The 26665-nt window shown below is 37.0% G+C and overlaps 1 protein-coding gene across 3 annotated transcripts in view; it reads left to right on the forward strand.

The window, feature by feature from the left end:
- The window catches only part of USP34 (ubiquitin specific peptidase 34), a 295723-nt gene that overhangs the window by 127964 nt on the left and 141094 nt on the right, over positions 1-26665 (forward strand). For all 3 annotated transcript variants that reach the window (XM_055242296.2, XM_063617918.1, XM_063617917.1), the window contains exons 11-20: positions 1837-1962; positions 2140-2269; positions 3227-3262; positions 3629-3759; positions 4035-4645; positions 8769-8983; positions 13079-13194; positions 13282-13409; positions 18739-18828; positions 21350-21445. In XM_055242296.2, the coding sequence (XP_055098271.1) occupies positions 1837-1962; positions 2140-2269; positions 3227-3262; positions 3629-3759; positions 4035-4645; positions 8769-8983; positions 13079-13194; positions 13282-13409; positions 18739-18828; positions 21350-21445 (1679 nt within the window). The remainder of the gene's footprint in view (positions 1-1836; positions 1963-2139; positions 2270-3226; positions 3263-3628; positions 3760-4034; positions 4646-8768; positions 8984-13078; positions 13195-13281; positions 13410-18738; positions 18829-21349; positions 21446-26665) is intronic.

Below are 26665 nucleotides of genomic sequence, written 5' to 3' on the forward strand. Positions count from 1 at the left end.
ATCACTTGAGCTTAGGCGTTTTAAAATTAGACTGGGCAATATCATGAGACTTCATCTCTATAAAACAAAACAAAAATAACCAAGTGGCAGATTAATACCCTTGAAACTCCAGCAATATAATGGAAATTTCATTATCTTAATGGTTAAATTGGCAGAAAATCAGAAGTTTATTATATATTACATATAGTATATAATATAGTTTATTATATACATACATATACTATATATATAAACATGTGCATATGTTTTTATCATATTTTAAGTAGAAAAAGCATGTAAGAGTTACTTGTTGGCAAAAAGTAGAGAAAACTATTAGTACAAATTGAGAATTCCTAATCCAAAACTCTAAAATTTGAACTGCCACAAAGTTTGAGATCTGAGTGCCAACATGGTGCTCAAAGAAGTACTCATTGGAACATTTCAGATTTTGGATTATTGAATTAGAGATCTTCAACTGGTGAGTATATAATGCAGATACTCCAAAGTGTGGAAAAACCCAAAATCTGAAACACTTCTGCTTCCAAGCATTTCAGATAGGGGATACTTAACCTGTATATTTTAATCTGTAATGTTACTTAATACTATATTGAAATTAACATTCTTAGTCAAACCTATAAAAGTGGTAAAGTTACTGAGTATTCACTTCTCCTTAAAATCAAATACTGTTTGTAGTATTGAAGTACTGCCATTGTTTTTTAAATGGATACTTAGTGGTGTTAAAGTAAATAGCAGTAGAAGCACATAGTGTAATTTATAAGAAGCCTCACCAAGATAGAAGAATTCCTGCAGTATTATGTTTTCTTACATGTATTTCACCTTATATTTCAGTATTAGGTTGTGCATATTTACCCTGAAAGAGAAGCAGCAGAAGAAAATTCATATGTGTATGCCTACAAAATATAAAAATCAGTGTTTTTGAAAACACTATATTTTAATAGATTTTTTATGTATTAAAAGTAGGAAACTTTACATTTGACAGCCCTCAAATTGGGAATTACTTGTCTAATCTTCTGTTTATTACCTTATCTTGATTTAGTAGTTAGCAGCTTCATGGCTGTAAAATACTTTTATTTTACATGACATAATATTTAGTGTTTATGTCTTCATAAATATTGTCCCTCATGAATTTACATATGTGTTTATTATAACAAAGAAATCTTTGTATCTCATGGTTTATTATTTTATAAATCTTTATGAGGGTTTCTGTTGTGTACTCTAGTAAAATAAAAGCATTATATAAATACTTGATAAAGATTTAATAACAAATCTGGTACACCTGTGATAATTTACTTTTTTCTCCTAAGTGTAATTTATTGTCTTATTTGTATTTTAATTTACTATTTAACTTATTTTTGTGTTATGACATGTAAATTAATTCCATTGGAATCAAGAGATCTTCCCACCATAGCCGCCTGTGTAGCTGGGACCACAGGTGTGCACCTCAGCACCCACCTAATTTTAAAATGTATTTTTTATAGAGATGAGGTCTCGCTATGTTGCCCAGGCTGTTCTAAGACTTCTGGGCTCAAGCTGTCCTGCCAACTCAGCCTCCCAAAGTATTGGAATTACAGGCATCAGCCACCACGCCCAGCCTTCCCTCTTATAATTAGGAAATTCAGCTTGGCATTTGGTTAAGTTTCATTTCTGTTTAGGTGAATTTATTTTTACTATTTTATGCACTGCCATTCATCATCTTGGATAATTAGCATTTTACCATCATATTAAAAAATATTAGTGTACTGGCCAACTTTTTGACTTTCAGACTGTTTTTATATCAGGTAATCTACATGTGTTGGGCAATTATTTTTGACCATTCTCTCTAACTTGATTTTCTAGTTGAAACATTGTAGTCGGTATATACATGACTTATTTCCTTCACTCATCAAGAATTTGGATCCCGTACCACTTAGACATCTACTTAATCTGGTCTCAGCTCTTGAGCCAAGTGTTCATACTGAACAGGTAATACATTAAAAACATAATAGTTTTTTTTTTCCCATGAAGTGAAAATTTCTTTGTGATTCAGATAATTTAACTTTCATTTTATTGTCTTGGCATTTCAGTTTGACAAAAAGGATATTAAATTTGTTAGTGTTGCCTGGAATTCTCGAACTGAAATCTCTCCCTCTCTTTTTTTAGACACTGTACTTGGCATCCATGTTAATTAAAGCACTGTGGAATAATGCACTAGCAACTAAGGCTCAGTTGTCTAAACAGAGTTCTTTTGCATCTTTATTAAATACCAATATTCCCATTGGAAATAAGAAAGGTTAGTAGTGTCATGTATTTTGAAGTAAATTGTTGAGAGCTTCTCACTCAGATTTGAAGTATTTTCTGCTAATACATTCAATTCAATCTTTATTTTAAAATAAGTGTGGGATGGGTAGAAGAGTACATATAAAAGGATTAATACTGTGATTAGTTCATGTTTTGGTTTACCTTTTAAGTGAAGGATAGTGATAAAGTCTTTATAGTTACTGTATTTTCTCAGCTTTGGTTATCTTTTTTTTTAAACAAAAGTTTTTGAGATTTCATTTTGTAAACAAGTTTTGTTTCAGAAATAATTTTAAGAGTAGAACATAATGATTCAGTTATCTTTTCGTGTTTTCTGCTTCAAATTTTCTGCCATGTCAGGTGCTTTGTGGGTTGTTTTTTTTTTTTTTTGAGACGGAGCGTCGGTCTGTCGCCCAAGTTGGAGTGCAGTGGTGCGATCTCAGCTCAATGCAAGCTGCATCTCCCGGGTTCACGTCATTCTTCTGCCTCAGCCTCCCGAGTAGCTGGGACTACAGGCGCCTGCCACCATGCCCAGTTAATTTTTTTGTATTTTTAGTAGAGACAGGGTTTCACCGTGTTAGCCAGGATGGTCTTGATCTCCTGACCTTGTCATCCATCTGCCTCAGCCTCCTAAAGTGCTGGGGTTATAGGCGTGAGCCACTGTGCCCGGCCAGTGGGTATTTTTTTATTTTTTTAACATATATAGCTTTCAAGGGCTTTCTGAAACATTACTTGAACTCAGTTTTTGTATCCTGACAACGTATACTACCCCTCTCTTAGGCTTTTCTGTGCAGGCACCCCCAACAACTACTGTAGGTGGTGGGTACTTAACCTTATTGCAGGTTTCTCCACCTGTATCTTGTTGATTATGTAATATGAACAACTGATACGCTGTCTCAAAGAAGCTCAGTCACTTAGAATGTTTGTCTCCTGTTTTTTCCTTTTCCTTCAGAGGAAGAAGAGCTTAGAAGAACAGCTCCATCACCTTGTAAGTTGAGCCTTAGAAATTCATGGCAACATGACTTAGTTTTGTATAGTGATTTTCTAGAGTTCATTGATTTTACATAATAATATATTTGTACTAGTCATAAAGTTCATTTTGAGGAGATGTAAACCTTTAACATATTCGTGTTACCCATTTTTCTTAAAATCATAAACATCTTGACTTTTAATTGAAATATATTACATCTTCTTTAGAAATCATGAGCAAATGTTAACATATGTAGAGATTTTATTTTTGGCTACTTACCATAAAGCTTTGGTAACTAGGTCAAGGAATCAAATGATAATATCATTCTGTTAACCCTATGTTAATATAAATTAGAAGTAAAAACAAAAAATATATTTTATATAGGGTCACCTGCGGCTAGTCCTCAAAGCAGTGATAATAGCGATACACATCAAAGTGGAGGTAGTGACATTGAAATGGATGAGCAGCTTATTAATAGAACCAAACATGTGCAACAACGACTTTCAGACACAGAGGTATGAAAATAGGTTTTTCTTCTTTTAAAGGCATTTTTGGCTTTCTGGCGTGTTTATCATTTGAATTGGGTATATATACATAATTCATGTTTGGGCTTGTCCTCTCCTTTACATAATATTTTTGATGTCCTTTGAGTTTTTAATTCCATTTTGTATTGTTCAAAGGAGTATAACAAGACTGACAGCCTTTTTAAGAAGTACAGTTTATTAATGTTGGTTACCTTTTTTCTTACAGGTTTAAATATTTATTTAAATCTGTTTGTTTCAAAATACAGGAATCCATGCAGGGAAGTTCTGACGAAACTGCCAACAGTGGTGAAGATGGAAGCAGTGGTCCTGGTAGCAGTAGTGGGCATAGTGATGGATCTAGCAATGAGGTCAATTCTAGCCATGCAAGCCAGTCAGCTGGGAGCCCTGGCAGTGAGGTACAGTCAGAAGACATTGCAGATATTGAAGCCCTCAAAGAGGAAGATGAAGATGATGATCATGGTCATAATCGTCCCAAAAGCAGTTGTGGTACAGATCTTCGGAATAGAAAGTTGGAGAGTCAAGCAGGTATTTGCCTGGGGGACTCCCAAGGCACGTCAGAAAGAAATGGGACAAGCAGCGGAACAGGAAAGGACCTGGTTTTTAACACTGAATCATTGCCATCAGTAGATAATCGAATGCGAATGCTGGATGCTTGTTCACACTCTGAAGACCCAGAACATGATATTTCAGGGGAAATGAATGCTACTCATATAGCACAAGGGTCTCAGGAGTCTTGTATCACACGAACTGGGGACTTCCTTGGGGAGACTATTGGGAATGAATTATTTAATTGTCGACAATTTATTGGTCCACAGCATCACCACCACCACCACCACCATCACCACCACCACGATGGGTAAGCCTACTTCAAAATAAATATTCAGTTCATATTTCCTTTAGGGAAGTATTATATCCTATGTTTATTCAATTTGCAATTCTGTATCAGTGCTATTCATTAGTATAGTGCAAACTATAAATGTAAGCTACAAATAGATAATTTCAAGTTTTCTGTTGGGCACATTTAAAAACACAAAATGAAGCAGGTTGTTGGCCATGCACGGTGGCTCACACCTGTAATCCCAGCACTTTGGGAGGCCGAGGCAGGTGGATCACTTGAGGTCAGGAGTTTGAGACCAGCCTGAACAACATGGCGAAACCCCATCTCTACTAAAAATAGAAAAATTAGCTGGGCATGGTGGTGCACGCCTGTAATCCCAGCTACTTGGGAGGCTGAGGCAGGAGAATCATTTGAACCTGGGAGGTGGAGGTTGCAGTGAGCTGAGATCACACCACTGCACTCCAGCCTGGGCAACAGAGTGAGACTCAAAAACAAAACAACAACAGTAGAAAACCAGGTTGCTAATTTTAATCTTTTTTTTTTTTTTTTTGAGACGGAGTCTCGCTCTGTCTCCCAGGCTGGAGTGCAGCGGCGCAATCTCGGCTCACTGCAAGCTCCACCTCCTGGGTTCACGCCATTCTCCTGCCTCAGCCTCTCCGAGTAGCTGGGACTACAGGCGCCCGCCACCACGCCCGGCTAATTTTTTTGTATTTTTAGTAGAGACGGGGTTTCACCGTGGTCTCGATCTCCTGACCTCATGATCCGCCTGCCTCGGCCTCCCAAAGTGCTGGGATTACAAGCGTGAGCCACCGCGCCCAGCCAGTTTTAATCATGTTAAACCAATAATATCCACAATGCCATTTCCACATGTAATAAGTATAAAAATTAGTAAGGTATTTCCTTTTTTTCTTACCAAGTCTTCAATATTTAGTGCATATTTTATAGCACTTCTCAATTTAGACAAGCCACCCTTTAATTCTTTAAAATATGTATTCATTTATTTATTTATTTTCTTCTTCTTCTTTTTTTCTTTGAGACAGGGTCTCGCTCTGTTGCCCAGGCCGGAGTGCAGTGGCACGATCTAGGCTCACTGCAACCTCCACTTCCCAGGCTCAAACAATTCTCGTGCCTCAGCCTCCTGAGTAGCTGGAATTACAGGCACTCACCACCATGCCTGGCTACTTTTTTTGTATTTTTAGTAGAGATGGGGTTTCACCATGTTGACCAAGCTGATCTTGAACTCCTGACCTCAGGTGATCTGCCCGCCTCGGCCTCCCAAAGTGCTGGGATCACAGGTGTGAGCCACCAGGCCCGGCCTTTTTATTTATTTATTTATTTATTTTTTGAGTTGGAGTCTCGCTCTGTCGCCAAGGCTGGAGTGCAGTGGCACAATCTCGGCTCACTGCATCCTCCGCCTCCCAGGTTCAAGCGATTCTTCTGCCTCAGCCTCCCGAGTAGCTGGGACTACAGGCGCCCCCCACCCCCTGCCCATGCCTGGCTAATTTTTGTATTTTTAGTAGGATGGGATTTCACCATATTGGCCAGGCTGGTCTTGAACTCCTGACCTTATGATTCAGCCTGCCAAAGTGCTAGGATTCCAGGCGTGAGCCACTGCGCCTGGCCTTTTTTTTTTTTTTTTTTTTAAAGAGACAGGGTCTTATTTTGTCACCTAGGCTGTAGTGCAGTGATGTGATCATAGCTCACCATAGTCTGAAACTCTTGGGCTCAAGCAATCCTCCTGCCTCACCTTTCTGAGTACTTGAGACTTAAGGTGTGTGTTGCCACTCCTAGCTAATTCTTAATATTTTTTTTTCATAGGGACAGAGTATTGCTATGTTGCCCAGGATGGTCTTGAACCCTAGACCTCAATCCTTTTGCCTCAGCCTCCCAAAGCTCTGGGATTACAGGCCCGAGCTACTTATACCCAGCCTAGACCTTCCATGTTTTATGTGTGTAATGGTCACATATGGCTAGTTGGTATTATATTGGACAACACAGGATTAGATTTTCAACTTCTTGTAATAAATGCCTAAAAAAGATATGAGTGCTTATGGAAACTTTCCTAAATTGTGATTAAGAAAGGGAAATTTTACACATCTCCTAATTTGAGGGTATTTAAAAGGGTAAGCTCCAGCATAAAACTTTTTGGTTATCTGTGAAATATACCAAATATGTGATTCTGTCACTTACTGGTGGTATTATGATGGGCAAAATAACTAATTTTTCTTCATTTTTTTCATCTATAAAATGGGAACAATAATCCTAGTGCTTTGGAGGCTAAGGCAGGAGGATCGTTTGAGGCCAGGAGTTTGAGATCAGCCTGAGCAACATAGTGGGGCCCTGTCTCTACAAAAATATTAAAAACACTAGCCAGGCATGGTATCGCACACCTGTCGTTCTAGATAATTGGGAGGCTGAGGTGGAAGGATTGATTGAGTCCAGGAGATCAAGACTGCAGTGAGCTATGATTGCACCACTACACTTCAGCCTGGGCAATAGAATGAGACTCTGTCTCTAAAAATAAAATGGGCACAATAGTATCTATCTCATGGTTTTATTGTGAGGATTTCCTGGGCTAACTAATGTGATGGGTACACAATAAGTGCTCGGTAAGTGTTAGCTGCATATTTATTATTGTCATTACGAGTGATAGTATGTGAGTTTATGATGAATCATGGGTATGCCCTTTATCAGATTGAGTTTTGCTATCCTCGACAATTTGTCAGATCTTCCAGAATTCAATTGTTAGGGTGAACTACATATCTATACGTATTACTTCTTTATTTCCTTTGCTTTTTAATTCTTATCACTGATGCATCTGAGATTAAGGAAGTGTTTTTCAAGATTGGCATTTTGGGCCAGATAATTAAAAAAAAATTTTTTTTTTTTTAAACACAGTCACACTCTGTTGTTCAGGATGGAGTGCAGTGGCACGATCTTGGCTCACTGCAGCCTCCACCTCCCAGGTTCAAGTGATTCTTCTGCCTCAGCCTCCCGAGTACCTGGCATTATAGGCATCTGCCACCATGCCCCAGCTAATTTTTGTATTTTTAGTAGAGACAGGGTTTCACCATATTGGCCAGGCTGGTCTTGAGCTGCTGACCTCAAATGATCCGCCTGCCTCGGCCTCCCAAAGTGCGGGGATTACAGGTGTGAGCCACCATGCCCAGCCTTGGGCCAGAACATTTTTTTTTTTAATTTGAATTTATAGCAATGTTAATGTTGCCCTGTGCATTGCAGAATGTTTGCCAGTATACTGAGCCTTGTATCTAAATTGCACTAGCATCTCCTCCGTTTTGACAACCAAAAATATCTCTAGATATTTCCAGATTTCCCCCAGGGGCCTAAATTCACCCCTGATTGAGAACCACTGGCACACTGTCTTGCATTATAGATGCAAACATTCACAGTTGTCCCCAGCACAGCTCATGATGAAGACAAAGCAGTTAGTTTGTTACAAAACTGAGGTGCAATATATTCAGTTTGGTACACTGCAAATCTTAGTTTTGACACCTGTACCCATTCCATACCTCACAAGACCTAATGATTTAATTTTTCATTTTAGCTCTTTTCATATTCTGTGTATTAATGGTACTACTTGTGAGTCTCTAAATCAACCCTGAACTTCATGTTATTTTTCGATTTTTTAAATCATTTTGTCGTTATGACCGGTAACGGTGTGTTTTAGAAATGAATACTTAATTTGGGTTTGTTTAGTTAGAAGTTCCCCAATTAATATTAAGTCCATCAAGACTGCATCCTTAAATTGAAATATTTTTTTGGTTTGATTCTACAGTTGTAAAAAACCATACTTTTTATAGTTTCACATTTTATAGACTTTGTATAAAATAATATGTAAATAGTGAATATTAGTGATCTTGCCTAAAATTGTTCTTTGAATTTGTTCTAATGAGGTGTGTTAATAGGCCCAGTAATATGAGTGTATATACGAAAATTATTTAATAATTCTGACAGTGTGAAGTTTTCAGTTTCGTAAAGCTCTCAACATTCCAGATTGTTAATAAGCAGATGTCAGTTTGTTTCTAAGTGTATTTGTAAGTTTAAGAGAGGTATTTTTTGTGGTTCACAAATTACATTTACATTTGTAATTACTAACTTTGTGCCTTTCTCTGTTTTGTAGGCATATGGTTGATGATATGCTAAGTGCAGATGATGTCAGTTGTAGTAGCTCCCAGGTTAGTGCAAAATCAGAAAAAAATATGGCTGATTTTGATGGTGAAGAATCTGGATGTGAAGAGGAGCTAGTTCAGATTAATTCACATGCAGAACTGACATCTCACCTCCAACAACATCTTCCCAATTTAGCTTCCATTTACCATGAACATCTTAGTCAAGGTAAGACTCTAAGTAAAATACATTACCTTGTTCACAACAGGAATAATTTATCTTACTTTGTTGAAAGGCCTCAATAGTTAAGGTTATGGTACTTAAATGTTTTTGTCAAAATAACTTCCATATGGTAGTTTTTTTTTTTCCCAAGGGTATTAAATTATTATAAATAGTCCATCATGAATATAAATAAGTCCTGCAGTTCTATTGAGCTATTCAGCGGGGAAAGAAAATATATAGCAATAATGTAATAATTAAAGCTCTATATTTTAGAAAATATATGGTTGTATTAGAATTTATATTCAGAAATCCTAGGACCTAAAAGTAATAGGAAATCACAAAAGATAAAATTATATGATTCCATTTATGTGATATATCTAGAATAGGCAAATCTGCAGGCAGAAGGTTAGTGGTTGCTTGGGGTTAGGGAAGGGTAGGAGGGAATAAGGAGGGGCGAGTTTGAGAAATGATTGTTCAAGTCTAAATCAATCTTAAAATAATAGGACATGACCAGACTTGAAAGAATGGAGGATGGAGGAAGGTAAAGAGTAGTAGGGAATTAATAAGTAAAGCAAGAAAAAAATAAGAAAGTGAAAAACAGTTTTAGAATTGGCAATTTAAAGGCCTTTAACCTCTTGTTTGGTTGGTATCATCAACATATGCTGGCCTAGTAAATGGGTTTTGGAATGCCAGTACATTATAAGTAAACCTGATGGATTAGGTTTATGCTAAGAGGCCATAAACACACTTAGAAACACAACTTGTGGACCTTGGCAACAATTTACTGATTTGTACATGTTTTTTGTACATGATCTGTCTAGGTTAAGTTATTTTGGCTTATTTTATTGTTGTGCTATTGTGGTTGAGAAAGGAGTAGGTTAGATTGAGGTCATCTGACTGAATGTGATGCCATATTTGTAAATTTTTATCATCCTTTTCTCAAATTTTCCTTTAATCAATATTTTACGTATTTTTTACTGCATGGAGTTAGAAATTGAACAAAATGGTTTTCTTTTCACAACCCATTGTAGACAGAATAAAATGATAGTGTATGTTAATGCTTTCCAAATCTACCTTGTTTTATGTTTTTAGTACTAGAAGACCTCCTCCAACACAGTAAGACAGTCAATTTAAAAATGGGCAAAAGTGTCGATCAGATATTACATAAAAGATGATATATAGAAATGGTCAACAAGGGCTGGCCACGGTGGCTCACACCTATAATCTCAGCACTTTGGAAGGCTGAGGTGGGCAGATCACTTGAGGTCAGGAGTTCGAGACTAGCCTAGCCAACCTGGTGAAACCCCATTCCTACTAAAAATACAAAAAAAAAAAAAATAGCTGCGTATGGTGGTGCTCGCCTGTAGTCCCAGCTACTTGGGAGGCTGAAACAGGAGAATCACTTCAACCCAGGCAGTGGAGGTTGCAGTGAGCCGAGATCACGCCACTGCACTCCAGCCTGGATGACAGAGTGAGACGCCGTCTAAAAAAAAAAAGGAAATGGCCAGTAAGTACACTCTCAGTGTCTCTTGTCATCTGGTAAATGTAAGTTAAAACCACAGTGAGCTGCTACTACATACCTATTGAAATGAGTAAAATTAAGGACTGATACTATCAAGGATTGACATTAGAATGTGGAGCTGGAACTGTCATATCTTGCTGTTGAACATAAAATATAATCACTTTGGAGAACTGTGTGTTGGTCCATTATTGTGTTGCTATAAAGAAATGGCCTGGTGTGGTCTCACATCTGTAATCCCAGCACTTTGGGAGGCCGAGACAGGTGGATCACCTGAGGTCAGCAGCTCGAGGCCAGCCTGGCCAACATGGTGAAACCCCGTTGGTGCTAAAAATACAAAAATTAGCTGGGCGTGGTGGCAGGCACCTGTTGTCCCAGCTACTCAGGAGGCTGAGGTAGGAGAATTACTTGAACCTGAGAGGCGGAGGTTGCAGTGAGCCAAGATCATACCACTCCACTCCAGCCTGGGCAACAGAGCGAGACTGCATCTCAAAAAAAAAAAAAAAAAAAAAAAAAAAAAAAAAAAAAAAAAAAAGACCTGAGTTTGGGTAGTTTATAAACAAAAGTGGTTTATTTTGGCTCACAGTTCTGCAGGTTGTGCAAGAAGCGTAGTGCCAGCATCTGCTTCTGGTGAGGGCCACAGGAAGCTTACAATCATGGCAGAATGTGAAGGGGGAGCAGGGGTCTCATGGCGAAAGTGGAAACGGGGGGTTGGAGGGGTGCCACTCTCTTCTAAACAACCAGATCTCATCTAAACTCAATGTGAGAATTCACACTATGGTGAGGACAGCATGAAAACATTCATGAGGGATCTGCTTTCATGACCCAAATGCCTCCTACTAGGCTCACCTCCAACACTGGAGGTCACATTTCAACATGAGATTTGGAGGGGACAAAACATTCAAAATGTATCAAACTGCTTTATCACAAAGTTAAATATATACCTACCATATGACCCAGCAGTTTTTTTGCCCTAGGTTTTTACCCAAGGGAAATGAAAACATGTCTGCCAAAAGATTTGTTCATGTGTGATGCTTTATTCAGAAGGCCTTCCAACTGGAATTAACTGGTATATTCACATAGTGGAATTTTGCTGATCAGGAGAAAGGAAAGAACTACAGGCACATCCAACATCATGGATGAATATTGAAAAACATCATTCTGAGCAAAAGAAGCTAGAAATAGAAGAAAGTACATACTATGTATTACTTAAGTGCAGTTCTAGAACAGTCAAAAGTAATTTGTAAGGAAAGAAAGCTCCTCAATCATTGCCTAGGGCTTGAGGGTGGTGGGGATTGATTGTAAAGGATCACAAGGGAACTTTCTAGGGTGATAGAAATGTTCTCCATCTTGATTATATATGTATTTTAATAAAATTATGAAAGCGAAATACAAAACAATCCCCCCACCCATCAAAAAAAAAAAAAAGACAAGCCACAGACTAGAAGAAATATGTGAAAATTAATATATCTAAGAAATGGATTGTATTTGGAATATAAAATAATTTCATAACTCAATAGTAAACCCAATTAAAGAGTGGCAAATTACTTATTTCACCAAAGAGGTATACACATGGCTAATAAGCATACAAAAAGATTCTTAACATCATTAGTCGTTAGGGAAATGGAAATTAAAAACCTCAGTGAGATTCCACCACATACCTATTAGAATGGCAGAAATTAAAAAGAGTGACAGTACTACAGTGTTAGGGAGAATATGGAAGAAAGGGACTGATGCTCTCATACACTGCTGATGGGAATGTAAAATGGCACAACCTCTTTGGAAATCTTTTCAGCAGTTTTCTTTTAAACATACATAATATCTTATGACTCAGCGATGTCAATCCTCAGTATTTACCCAAGAGAAAGGAAAGGAAATTACGCAAAACTTGTTACACAGATGTTTATGGTAGTTTTGTTAATAATAGCGTAAAACTAGAAACTATCCAAATGTCCTATTGCTGGTGAATGTCTAAACAAAGTATAGTATTTCTATAATAGAGTCTTTTAATTTGAATGTTTCGAGTAAATTATCTCCAATAAAAATAGTGTTAACTTTTTTTTTAAATATAGGGATTATAAAAGATTATATAGGACATTTAGAGGAATGTCTGGTTAAATAATTATTTCAAATATGTTGTCTTATTCACACTTCGTTTCAAGTATTTATGTACAGTTCTGTTGACGTGAAAATATTAATCATTATAAATAGCAAAGAGACTATAGAAAGGAAACGATTTCACTTTAGCCTTATCAAATCTAAATGGCACTATTCTTTTCTCCTCCTAAGTATTGTGTCATGCTGGGTGCAGTGGCTTACCCTTGTAATCCCAACACTTTGGGAGGCTGAGGAAGGAGATTACTGGAGGCCACAAGTTCAAGACCAGCTTGGCCAACATAGCGAGACTCAGTCTCTATTTAAAAACAAAAAACAAACCAAAATATTGTGCTAATGTGTTTTTATTTTATGATCTGAGAAAAATAATTGTATACTTTTCTTTGGATTTGCTAACCATATGAATGCTATAATCAGTCAGCTGCATTTCTCTATAGTGTGCTGTTTTTTTTTTTTTTTCTCTTCAGGACCTGTAGTTCATAAACATCAATTCAACAGTAATGCTGTTACAGACATTAACTTGGATAATGTTTGCAAGAAAGGAAATACTTTGTTGTGGGATATAGTCCAAGATGAAGATGCAGTAAGTTATTTAATAGAGCCAGAAGACTAAGAAATTTCAGCAAGATGCAATTAGGATTAATAGTAATTTTATATACATTTTTTATAGGTTAATCTTTCTGAAGGATTAATAAATGAAGCAGAGAAACTTCTTTGTTCGTTAGTATGTTGGTTTACAGATAGACAGATTCGAATGAGATTCATTGAAGGTTGCCTTGAAAACTTGGGAAACAACAGGTAAAGAGGAATTTAAAAATTTTTAATGCAGTAGTCTAAGTATTTGGGTGTGGGGGGACATTCTTGTTGACTAGGTGTGATTTTTTATACTGTTTTATATACCTGTATTAATCTGTTTTTTAGTAATTATAGTTTTCATATCAAATTTAGAGGCTTCTTCCTGACATGGTTCATATTTTAGCACTCAGTATTGTTCTTTTCAGCACCTTTCACCATTCTTTGTTAGATCCATCCAACAGAAACAAAAAAATAACAATACTATCTTTTTGATTCTGGAAACACCTTGGTGATTACTCTGTTTTCAAATTGCAGTTAAATGTTGTTGAACTGTCTCATAAAGGATGCTAAATAAGTTAAGTGAAATTTTACTTAAGCTACAATGTAAACACTTTGATATTAGTATTGTTCTTCCATTTAGGTGTATCTTTTAATGTCTCAGCATTTGTAGTACATAAAAGACTAGGTTAGTAACTCATCAAATTGTATATATTAGATATGTATAGTTCTTTGTCATACCTCAAAGTGTTTTTTTTTTTTTTTTTTTAAACAGGTTAGTGTTTTTTCTCTTGTTTGAATTCTGCCTCATATTTATGTACTTCTCATTGGGACTCAGTTGATTATACATTTCTTGATTTTCAGTGTTCTTCCATGGATACAGCTTCATCTTTCCCTTGGCCTATACTGCTTTGATAGTGTTCCATTATCTAATGTAGTAAAAATATGATTCTGGTGTGTATGTTGGCAGTTCAGTTATTAATATATTGTTTTCCGCTCACATCTGTGTAGGCCTGCTATGATTGTCTAATTTTACCGAATAAGTGCTTGAAAATATTTTTTCCCCAATTGAATTTTAAAAGGACATGCTGTATTTCATTTTCTTTTTTTGGTTCTTTAAAGGGCAATACGTTGAACGCCTATGGTAGAAAAATTCCTTGTTTATGCACATATAAGAAACCACTAATAGAACTTTGTAAATGGATCAGTTGCCTCCTTTGGTACTCATTCTTTGTTTTTTTGGACATGGAGTCTTGCTCCATCGCCCAGGCGGGAGTGCAGTGGTGTGATCTTGGCTTACTGCAACCTCTGCCTCCTGCATTCAAGGGATTCTCCCACCTCAGCCTCCTGAGTAGCTGGGATTACAGGCACCTGCCATCATGGCTGGCTAATTTTTGTACTTTCGTAGAGATGGAGTTTCACCATGTTGGCCAGGCTGGTCTCCAACTCCTCACCTCAGGTGATCCTCCTGCCTCAACTTCTCAAAGTGCTGAGATTACAGGCGTGAGTCACTGCGCCTGGCCGGTATATATTCTTTGAAAAGAATTCTTTTAATGGCTGCATGATATGTCATCATTTACTAGGTTTTATAACAGTTAATTGTAAAATGTTAATTTTCTTTTAAAAGTCTTTGTGAAAACACAAATTTAATAAGTGGTTCAATAATTTGTACTCTCCATATGTGCATCTGCATACCCTATGACCCAGTAATTCCTCTTCTAAGTGTATGCCTAACAAAATACCCCTGGTGATCACCCAAAGGCAGAGTCAAGAATGCTAACAGCAGCCCTGTTGAAAATAACTAGGCCAGGCGCGGTAGCTAATGGCTATAATCCCAGCACTTTGGGAGGCCAAGGTAGGTGCATTGCATGAGCCCAGGACTGAGACCAGCATGGGCAATGTGGTAAAACCTCGCCTCTACAAAAAATACAAATAAAAGTATCCAGATGTGGTGATGTGTGCCTGTAGTCCCAGCTACTTGGGAGGCTGAGGTAGGAGGATTGCTTGTTCCTGGGGAGGTTCAGGCTGCAGTGAGTCGTGATCACGTCACTGCACTGCAGCCCTGAGCAACAGAGTGAGACCTTGTTTGTAAATAAATAAATAATTACATACTCTTTGCATAGCTATTCAAATGCAAAAAAAAGTAGAAAGGATAATTGTGGACTATTAATTGAAATACTATATAGCAATAACATTGAATGAACAGTGAACAACTACATGGAACAACTTGGATGAATTTCACAAACATAATGTTGCAAGAAAGAAGCCAGACACAAAAACATTATGTATCTCTATTATTTTATTTATATCCTGTAAAAACAGGTGAGTTCTTGTATTTAGTAGACTGGGTAATAGCTACCCTGAGGTGACTAGTGGTTGGAATGGGACACAGTAGAGGCTCCTGGAATGCTGATACTGATTTGTTTCTTGATTTGGTTGCTGATTGCATAGATGTGTTTACCTTAAAATTTTGAGCTGTGCCCTTAGATCTGTGCCTTCTTTTGTATGTATGTTTATTGTACTTCAATAAAAAGAGAAAACTGTATGAAAGATTAAATATCATGCAGCCATTAAGGGTTCTATTTTCAAAGATTATATAATGATTGAGGCAAATAGTTACAGGCCTAACCATTAAAAAGAAAAGATTGTAAGAAATAAGTCAGAGTGTAATCTCCACAATGCAGTTATTTTTGGGAGGATTGAGGTTTTTTGTTTTGCTTTTTTTTTTTGAGATGGAGTCTCAGTTGCTCAGGCTGGAGTGCAGTGACATGATCTTGGCTCACTGCAGCCTCTGCCTCCCGGGTTCAAGTGATTCTCCTGCCTCAGCCTCCCAAGTAGCTGGGAATATAGGTGTGCACCACCACGCACAGCTAACTTTTGTATTTTTAGGTGAGATGGGGTTTTGCCGTGTTGGCCAGGCTGGTCTCAAACTCCCGACCTCAAGTGATCTGCTTGCCTTGACCTCTCAAAGTGCTGGGATTATAGGCGTGAGCCACTGCACCCAGCTTGAGTTTTTGTTTTTTTTTTCCTTTGTGCCTTTTTGTTACTCAGTTTTCCTAAAATGAGTACATACTTCTTTTATAGGTAGGAAAATTAAAAAGATCCAAAAGGGACCAGGTACAGTGTCTCACGCCTGTAATTCCAACACTTTGAGAGGCTGAGACGGGGCATCTATTGAACCCAGTAGTTTGAGACCAGCCTTGGCAACATAGGAAGAACCCATCTCTACAGAAAAAGTTTAAAATGAGCTGGGTATGGTGGCCCGTACCTGTAGTTACAGCTACTTGGGAGGCTGAGGTGGGAAGTCAAGGCTGCAGTGAGCCAAGATTGCACCACTGCACTCCAGCCTGGGCAACACAGACCTTGTCTCAAAAAAAAAAAAAAAAAAAAAAAAAATGTGCAGGGACACACACACACACACACAATTTGTTTTGCTTCCCTAGAGACTATTATATATGGCATTTCACGTCAACTTTTGATATACACTGTAATTTTCAATGACTGTTTTGTAGAATATACTTTAAAATATGGAGTCCTAGATTAGACAAAATCATCCATATGTAACTTCAGCTGTGAAGACCAACAGTGAATGTCTCTGTTCTAAGATAACAAAAAGCTGTGTTAGTAATTCTTATGGGACTACCACACTATTGCATAGTCATAAGCTTTTGGTTACAACACAAACTCTTGGAATAAATCAAACAACTGGTGCAATTCAGTATAATAGGATTATTCTTGAGTCTAAAATTAGTATGTTACTACTCTGGATCGTTGAACCTTTATCTTCTCTTTGAGACAGTCTCACTGTGTCGCCCAGGCCCAAGTGCAGTGGTGCAATCTCAGCTCACTGCAACCTCCGCCTCCCAGGCTCAAGTGAGTCTCCCACCTCAGCCTCCTGAGGAGGTGGGACTACAGGCATGTGCCATCATGGGTGGCTAATTTTTTGTATTTTTTTGTGGAGACCGGGTCTCGCCGTGTTTCCCTGCCTGGTCTCAAACTCCTGGGCTCAGTCTGCTCACCTTGACTTCCCAGAGTGTTGGGATTACAGGCATGAACCATTATGCGTTGGCCATTGAGCCTTTGTGGTTGGCCATTGAATCTTTTTATCTTAAACCACATTGTTGCCTAGGATTATGTGTTTTGGTATTTGAAATTTTCAGTCTTGAAAGAATTTGTGAAATGTAAGTTGGACTATAACACTTCCCTTTTATGCCTTTCTTAGTTTTGTAAGCATATCAGTAGTCAGAACTACTTGCGTAAAAAAGTTGATAAGTCATTATAACATCTCATAGTCATTATAGGAGAAATTCTACAATTTAATCTTTATTGGAATGAGTTGTATATTTGATTTTGTAGTTTCCTTTTTCATTGAAACATAAATTATTATCACCAAGCCAAAATTATCTTTCCCATTCTGTGTTTTATTAATTTTTAGTCTAAAAGCAGTACTTTCTATCATTTAAAAACAAATTTTATCAGTTTTAATAAAATGTTTTAGTGCTTTGGGATGACTTTGTCTTTGGTCATTATAGCACTTAAAATGTGTGTCTTTGTTCTTTGGAATTTGATTCTTTTAAATGGGAGAAAAGTTGGAAGTTTCTAGATAATCTTAGGAAAAACTCTTAAAAATCTTTTAGCCATGTATAATGTAATTATTCCTCAATAATTCAGCACTTATAAATTCTGGAGAAAAGCATTCCTTTAGGGTAGGAGTAGAAGGAAGATGAGTCTTATTTCTACATTCCTACTTTTGGTTTGTCTCTTGCATGAACCACACCATTATTCACTGAACTCAATCAATAACCACTTAATGCCTGGTGTCCTGTTTCTCTAATGTGAAACATATACTTGCTTCCACATTGCATTTTATAAATGAAAACATGTTTATTGAAGAAAATTTAGGAAGTAATACTTCCTAAATTCGTGAAAAATTTTTTCGTGAAGCAATATTGGCTTCTAAGATTAAAACAAGTTTAGTTCTTCATTAGAATTTGTTTTGCCTCTTTTAAGGCTCATGCAGCCAACCTCCTTTCCTACTTCCAGGATTTCTATGTCAGTATCTGTCCTATACCTGTTCCTTTCAGAGGATAGACAGACTCAGATCTACTTGAAGTTTTAAAGTAATTTCCTTTCCCCTTTCTGCTCCTTACACTTCTGAGGTATGTGGCGTGCTTCCATTAGTGACATGGTTCATAAGGTCATGATTTTCAGTTTGAATGCAAATCATATTGAGAATTTAGGAGAAAATGGTAATGACTTGTGAAGAAATAGTTTCATTTAAGAAAGATCTTTAAATGCTCTTCACTTGCTTTTGTACCCAGATATTTATAGTGTGTTTTACCTTAAAGGTCTTGGATTGGAATTTATAAACTTGGAGTTCTTGCCCTAATATGTAAAATGAATTTATACTTTTGAGAAAAAAAGTTTAATGTTTGTGTAATAATATATCTCTATATAAAATTCATTAAATCTTTTAGCATTTAAAAGTTTAAATGGCTGAATTTCTATAAAAAGAATTACTAAAATTATTTTGTGAATGTTTCTGCTGTTTCAGATCAGTAGTAATTTCACTTCGTCTTCTTCCAAAACTATTTGGTACTTTTCAGCAGTTTGGGAGCAGTTATGATACACACTGGATAACAATGTAAGTAAATAAAAGAAAGAAAAGTATTTATTTTAAAGATGTTTTTCTAATTATAGTTATCTAAAGGTTTTGACTAACCTACAAGCTTTTAATCTGTACTAGGAAAATTTGAGTTTCATGTGGTTTGTTTTCTTAGATTTCTCTGCCACTTACCCCTGTGGAGATTATATCCTGATGAGAGGGAAAATCTGTGTTTTGTTTTCTTTGGAGTTTGAGAACAGTACTTTAGCAGTTAATACTCCAATTTTAGGGAGATTTTTAGTGTATGCAGCTACGGCAGAGTAATTTTGAAGAAGAGCCACACTAAAGTAAACTCTGGCATGCCTTTAATTTTTCCTATTTCTAGGAATTGGCTGTAGACCTAACGTCATGTTTGGGGTAATCTTGACACTACCCTATTACAGGTTGCGTATGCCTAATCTGAAAAATCTAAAATCTGAAATGCTCCATAATCCAGCATTTTTGGAGCATCAGTATGACACTCAAAGGAAATATTCATTGGAGCATTTTGGAATTTGGATTTTTGGATTAGTTATGTTCAACTGCTATGCATTCTGCGAATACTACGGAATCTGAAAAAATCTGAAACACTTGTGCTCCCCGGCATTTCGGATAAGGGATATTCAACTTGTACTCCTTTACATTTATGGAGAACTTATGATTAATGAATGTTAAAATAATTCTTCCAAAGGTAGAACTTTTATGTGAAATCGACCCCATGTTTTGGTAATAAGTCTAGAGAAAGTTATCTACCACAAACAATACATTAAAAAGATGTGTTGTATACTTTATTCTAAATAAGCTTTTGGAGAAATTTCAGAGACATTTGAATTTTAGGGAAAATTCAACTTGTTTAAGGATTGATTTGTGAGATCAAGTTCTCAATTCTAAGCTTAGGTGGTAAGAACACTTGTTTGCTTTCACAATGGTGTATCACTTTTACAGTTCTTGGAAGTCTGCACTATAATTCCAGATTGGATGAAGTTAGTTCTTCTGAGTCATATACCTTGCTTCTTATTGTTCTTTTAAAGGGAATATGTTTGATCTGAACCTTTATTATTATTTAGAAGTATCTTAGTCTCTTTCTTTGGTTGATAACTACAGTAAGAATCCAGTGAAGTTTCTATTTTTGCAAGGAAGGTCCTTCAGCTTCCAAAAGGAGGGGTAGGGGAAAGCATTTAACATCACTGAAGAACAAGAATAGTGTGAGCCATTTTTCATTGCCTCTTTCTATAATTTTTAAGTGGCTGAATTTCAAAATTCTAATGCAGTAAAGGCAGTCATTTGGTGCTAACACGGGCGAGCAGGTGTCATTATAGTCAGTGGAGGTGGTTCATATTAAGGAGTAACTTTCTTGTATAGAAGGGACAGTCTCTGAATATTCAGTTACTTAATCAAGTACCTGAACCTAAATATATTGAGTTGAAACTCTTTTAGTTTGTGCCTTAAATTAAATGTAAATAAGCTTAATTAAGGAAAATTCACAGGGTTTCCATTACCACAAGAGATTGGTATCCTAAATCTCATAAACTACATCACTTAAAAGAACTCTAAGCTCCTGTGATTATTTGACATCAGTAACAATGAAAGCTATCATTTATTGTGAATCTAGTATGTATAGCAGCACTCAATATTTAGTACATATTATCTCTTAAACTCATTCTAATGGCCCATTGTTTAAAATTGGAAACTTATCCTTGACTCTTTTAATAAACCTTCAAGCAAACAGACTTCCAGAGGTCAGCTTACTTGCCCGAAGCCATGTTGTAGCAAGTATATTGGAGCTGGCTTCAAACCCAAAGTCTTTCTTCTTTCCACCACTTCACCTTTATTTAGTGATTAGCAAGGTGAAAGTAACTTCTATTTAAAATATGGCTATAACAGAAACATGATGTAAATTACATGGAACTCACAGAATTTTAATACTTCTGTATCTGTACATTTTAACAGATAAATTGCTAATAGGTGTTATATGAAATACATTATGTTAATTATGAAAGTTATGGACCCTAGGATCTCTGAATGTATATGCCACTATTTGTGTTTTCATTTTAGTATTTCTACATTATTTTGGAACTCAGTGCTGGGTATTTCTTTGATTTAAAAAAAAAATTTGTTCAAAAATATAAGCAAATTAACAACAAAAGATATATGCAGTAAGTTTATTGTGTGCCTTCTGTATGCCAGATATTGTGCTAAGTAATGACCAAAGCACATAGTATATCCTTATATGAAATGGTATCATATTACTTTTAATATTAACTCAAATTAGTCATTGATAATAGCGCTTTCACAGGCATTTTGAGATTAAAAACTTACAAAGATACTTTAAATTCATAAAAATGAGGGAACGTTGCTTTATATCTTTTCACCATTCAAATATAAATAAAATGTGTATATTTTTGGTAACTAAAATTTTACATTTGAAGATTTTTTTAGATTTGCATATTTACTGTCATAGCATAGATTTATTCTCTTACCCTGCCCACTTTAAAATTATTTTTTCTTTTATTTGGGCCAGGTGGGCAGAAAAAGAACTGAACATGATGAAGCTTTTCTTTGATAATTTGGTATACTACATTCAAACTGTGAGAGAAGGAAGACAAAAACATGCACTGTAAGTACGTCTCAACTGGGTTAAATACATTTGTGTGGATTGTCTTTCCTTTGAAAGATGATTTTCCAGTGTTTTAACTTTTTTTCATATAATAAGTAATTGTAACAGAAAACTTTATTTGTATAAAATTATGCAAAGGCTGCTAGAACTTTTTAAGCTGAAAGATTCTTAGGAGGTTACTCTTAAATTCTTAGGTAAATGTAGCTGACTCACTTTTCGGGGTTGGTTAACTTTCACTATTGAGATTTGTTCAAAGATATTGTTTTTAGGAATCAAAAGTAAATACATTTTTTCAGAAACCATGGATATGCTTGTTTTAACATTTTAGAGCATTGATTCTAAAATTTGTAAAGATTTACTTCAAAAATAACATTTAACATAGTTGACTTAAAACATTTTATTATAATTGCATACTAGTATTAGAAAGTTTAGGATGTGTGGAAGGTTTTAAAACTGGTGGTATATCATTAATATTTTCTCATTACACCAAAATATTCTCTGGATATATTCAAGTGATTTGGGACAAGAATTGGTAGCAATGGATTGGTGGTGGTATAGCTGTATTTGAAGCTTCTTTAAGGAGATGCATAGGCGATTCAGAAGATTTCTGCTGGTGAGCTGATTGTTATGGACTGATGTCCATGTTGAGGAAACCAGTTCAATGCCACTACTGGCATATTAATGAAGAAGAGGAGGAGTCACACTGTGATTGAAAAAATCACATAGAAAACTTCCACAAAGGTAGAAACTAAGCAGACTGTAGAAGTGTTCGGAAAAGTCATAGACCTTTAAGGCATGCATACTTCTAAAAATAAATTTACTTATTTCCCTGCACAAATCAGTTACTTCTCTAGATTTTATTTTTACTGTGTCCTTTAGGGTGCAGCTATCCTCCCACTTGCCTAAAACTTGAGACTTGAGGCATTTTTGTACTCTTATTTCCAAACATGAATAATGATGACGATGACAAAAAAGCCAGTGTTCGTTGATATTTACCAGTGTGTCAGATATCAACTACTTTAAGATATACAACAACCCATTTGAGACAGTCTTACTTTACAAATGAGTATACTGAAGCTATGTGATATGACAACTTGTCCAACGTCACACATAAAGAATAGAGTGAGCTTCTGTACAGTCTGTTTCTGTTATAGAATTTGTATTTGTAAGTGCTACATTATACTGCCGTTATTCTCTACCTTTTTGTTAAAATATGCTCCATATCTTTTCACAAGTTGACATTTCCACAAACACTACTTTTGTCCTTATAACTACCTCTAGTTTAGTCTTCTTGCCTCAGTCTTCCCATATGCTGGTTCATTCCTTCTGTCTGTCAAAGTAGGAAGGCAGTATGGTACTGGTGGGAAGCCCATGGGCTTGAGAATCATGCAGACCTAGCTCTAGGTTATTAATCTATTATTTTAACCTTATTTCAATTATTTACCCCTCTAATTCCAATTATTTACCTTATAAGTGTTTGTAAGAATTTAATGAAATGAGACAGTGAATTGTACCTGGCACATAGGTTATCTACAAATTGTAGTTACCTGGTTAAAACAAATAATATAGCATATGAAAGATACAAGAATTCTGTCTCTTAACCCCATCCAGAGATTCTTCATGGCATAAAAAATAAAATACCAGTCTCTTCAGCTTAGTATTCTGGGCTGTCTATGAACTAAACTCAAACTTTCCAGTGTTATTGTTGAATTTTTTTTTGACAGTTTATTCTACAAGCTTATCAAATTATTTCTGGGTGGTATTTCTATTTACTGTATTCCATAGCTTTGCTTACAAAGTTCCCTCTATACAGGATGTATTATTTTAAAATTATGTTAAAATTCTAACTGTTATTCCAAGTCAGTATCCTTTTTTATTCCTATTGAAGCAGAGTTTGAGGATAATGGTGGCCTCTTGAATCCGAACATTATGTTTATGCTCTATAAAAATCATAGGATCACCAGGCATGGTGGCTCACGGCTGTAATCCCAACACTTTGGGAGGCTGAGGCAGTCGGATCACCTGAAGTTGGGAGTTCAGGACCAGCCTGACCAACATGGAGAAACCTTGTCTCTACCAAAAATACAAAAAAAAAAAAAAATAGCCAGGCATGGTGGTGCATGCCTGTAGTCCCAGCTACTCAGGAGGCTGAGGCAGGAGATCCACTTGAACCCAGGAGGTGGAGGTTGCAGTAAGCCGAGATCGCACCACTGCACTCCAGCCTGGGCAACGAGAGTGAAACTCTGTCTCAAAAACAAAACAAAAATCATAGGATCAACAAAGAGCAGAAATAAAACCACACATGACCCACATTTTTATTAGGAGATGGGGTATTAATTACTTGTCAGCAAAGAAATAAACACTAGGTTATAAAAGAGCTCCCACCACAGCCGTCAGCCTGTGGACTTGAAGAGGAGGACTTGAGAGGCATAGTGAAAGGGGAATGGAAGTCATAAAGTGAATCATGCTCATAAAGAGAAAGTCCAACATTAAGTATCAAAAAGGAACATAGGTCTGAGACTTAGTCGTTCACTTCATTGACAACAGTGAAGTTACTTACTTTGTTAGTGGAATCAGAGGTGAGCAAAGCATTGCTTCTGTGGTGAAAAAGGAGTAGGGCTCCTTGGAGATGTGTTTTATGTGTTTTTAGGGTATACTAGAATAATCTTTCCAACCTTTCAATCTGCCTTGTTGGCTGCCATCCTAGGAGAATAAAACTCTTAGAATAGAGAGATATTGTCTGGACTATTTTGATATAATTTCCCTATTCCTTCAGGGTGTAAAACAAGTGTACATTTGCTACTCTTTGTTCATGCATACTTATTTCAGTATTTTTTTTCCAGTGGAGATTAAAATAGGAAAGTTCTGAAATTTTTCACCGAGGGGGGGAAAAAGATTCTTGTAGCATGAAAGATAATATTTTTATTTTTTCATTTTGTAATTTTTGTTTTTTGCTTTTATATATTTTTTTTAAGTTTATTTTATTTTTTGATGGAGTTTTTGCTCTTTTGCCCAGGCTGGAGTGCAATGGTGTGATCTCAGCTCACTGTAACCTCCACCTCCTGGGTTCAAGTGATTCTCGTGCCTCAGCCTCCCGAGTAGCTGGGATTACAGGTGCCTGCCACTGCACCCAGCTAATTTTTGCTTTTTAGTAGAGACAAGGTTTCACCATGTTGGTCAGGCTGGTCTTGAACTCTTGACCTCAGGCGATCCACCCACCTCCGCCTCCGCCTCCCAAAGTGCTAGGATTACAGACATGAGCCACTGCGCCCGTAGTATGTTCTTAAAAGGACATATTACGTGTTTCTGGAATCCAGTGCTCTCTAGAGAAAATCTTGTCTGCAGAGGCTACAAAGAGATTTTCTTTTAAGGCAGTAATCTGTTATTAAAGTTTCATATCTTTGGGGAGACTATTTTTGTCCTGTATTTCCTGTGATATCAGAAGCCATGGACAAGCCCATGAGAATTTGTCAATATTGATACCATCTTTGTCTGACATTCCAAGACATTTTTCTCATTGGTGGTTTCAGCAGCCCATAGGATCCTGATGGAATCCACAGAGATCTTTGAAGTGCAGCATCAGGGGCTGTACTATGGGAGTACAAAGGGACTAGACCCATGCCTTCAGGGTTATGAGTCCCTTATTCTGAGATGCAAGTATAGGGGAAGAATTATTTCAGATGTAAAGGCACTTAGTAAAGGGCAAGACTTTATTCTCCTTTTATGTTTGATTGATGTCCCCTAGACAAGGCAAGAGGATATAGTAACGTAAAACCGCAGAACTGATGGGTCCTACAACTCATTTTTGAATTTGTACTCAAGGCCTCTGCTACAAAATCTCTTGTTCTTTAACTTAAAAAGCCTAGAAGCCCTTAAGAGCTAGCTGTTCTTGAATTTTATCTGGGATGCCTTGTAGTCTGAGAGCTGCTTATCAGATTTCCTCTCCCCTACATCTCGTCATATGTATTTTCACCTTTACAAAGATCAGTGCAGCATTAATGAGGCAAAAGTTAATCTTTTCTTTACCAGCGTTAATAAGAGACCCTAAAGAGCAGCAAAGGCATGTCCAGTGAACTCAAATCTTCAGAAAATGTAAGCTTTAAAACTTCAATAATGAATTTAGTGCGATTTTGGGAAGCCAATTTTGGGACGCTGTTAAAATTTTGCTCTTACTTGTGGATTACAGGACATTGAATTAAGATGCCCAGGCTGTGCACAGTGGCTCATGCCTGTAATCCCAGCACTTTGGGAGGCCAATGTGGGCGGGTCACCTGAGGTCAGGAGTTGGAGACCAGCTGGCTAACATGGTGACACCGTATTTCTACTAAAAAAATAAAAAATAAAAATTAGCTGGGCGTGGAGGCATGCACCTGTAATCCCAGCTCCTCGGGAGGCTGAGGCAGGAGAATCGCTTGAACCCAGGAGGCGGAGGTTGCAGCGAGCTGAGATCACGCTACTGCACTCCAACCTGGGCGAGTGTGAGACTCCATTTCCGCAAAAAAAAAAAAAAAAAAAAAAAAAAAAAAAATGCCTTTTGACCCTCTTCATGCTAGGTTATAGATCAGAGCATAGACCAGCCACTGTTTTATGTTGGCAAAGCAGTTTGGGCAGTTGATCCACAATCTGCCTTTTGATCTGTAACACAGCGATAACAGCTTATTATTGACTTAGTTTCATTGAGTGTTCAAGTACTTGAACTAGAATGTGATATTATAGACACAGTTAAATATGCAGTTCACTGGGGTTGCTAAAGGAAAGGAATCCTTTTAAAATGCAAACCTGGGCCAGGCATGCTGACACCTGTAATCCCAGCACTCTGGGAGGCCAAGGCAGGCAGATCACTTGAGGTCAGGAGTTTGAGACAGCCTGGCCAACATGGTGAAACCCCGTCTCTACTATAATAAAAATAACAAAAATTAGCCGGGTGTGGTGGTGCACGCCTGTAATCCCAGCTACTCCAGAGGCTAAGGCACGAGAATCACTTGAACCTGGAAGGCAGAGGTTGCAGTGAGCGGTGATTCTGTCACTGCACTCTAGCCTAGACAACAGAGTGAGACTCTGACCCCTCCCTGCCCCAAACACACAAATTTTTTAAAAAGCAAACCTGATGATTACCTCCACCCCAAACATGGTCCCCTCACCCCCACTCACCAGCACTCCTCCCTGACTTCGTTTTCCATCTCTTCTTTCTGACGTTGGGGCCGACCACAGTCTGTCTCT

This window comes from Symphalangus syndactylus, chromosome 14 (genome assembly GCF_028878055.3).
Source record: "Symphalangus syndactylus isolate Jambi chromosome 14, NHGRI_mSymSyn1-v2.1_pri, whole genome shotgun sequence".
In the NCBI taxonomy this organism is placed as follows: Eukaryota; Metazoa; Chordata; class Mammalia; order Primates; family Hylobatidae; genus Symphalangus; species Symphalangus syndactylus.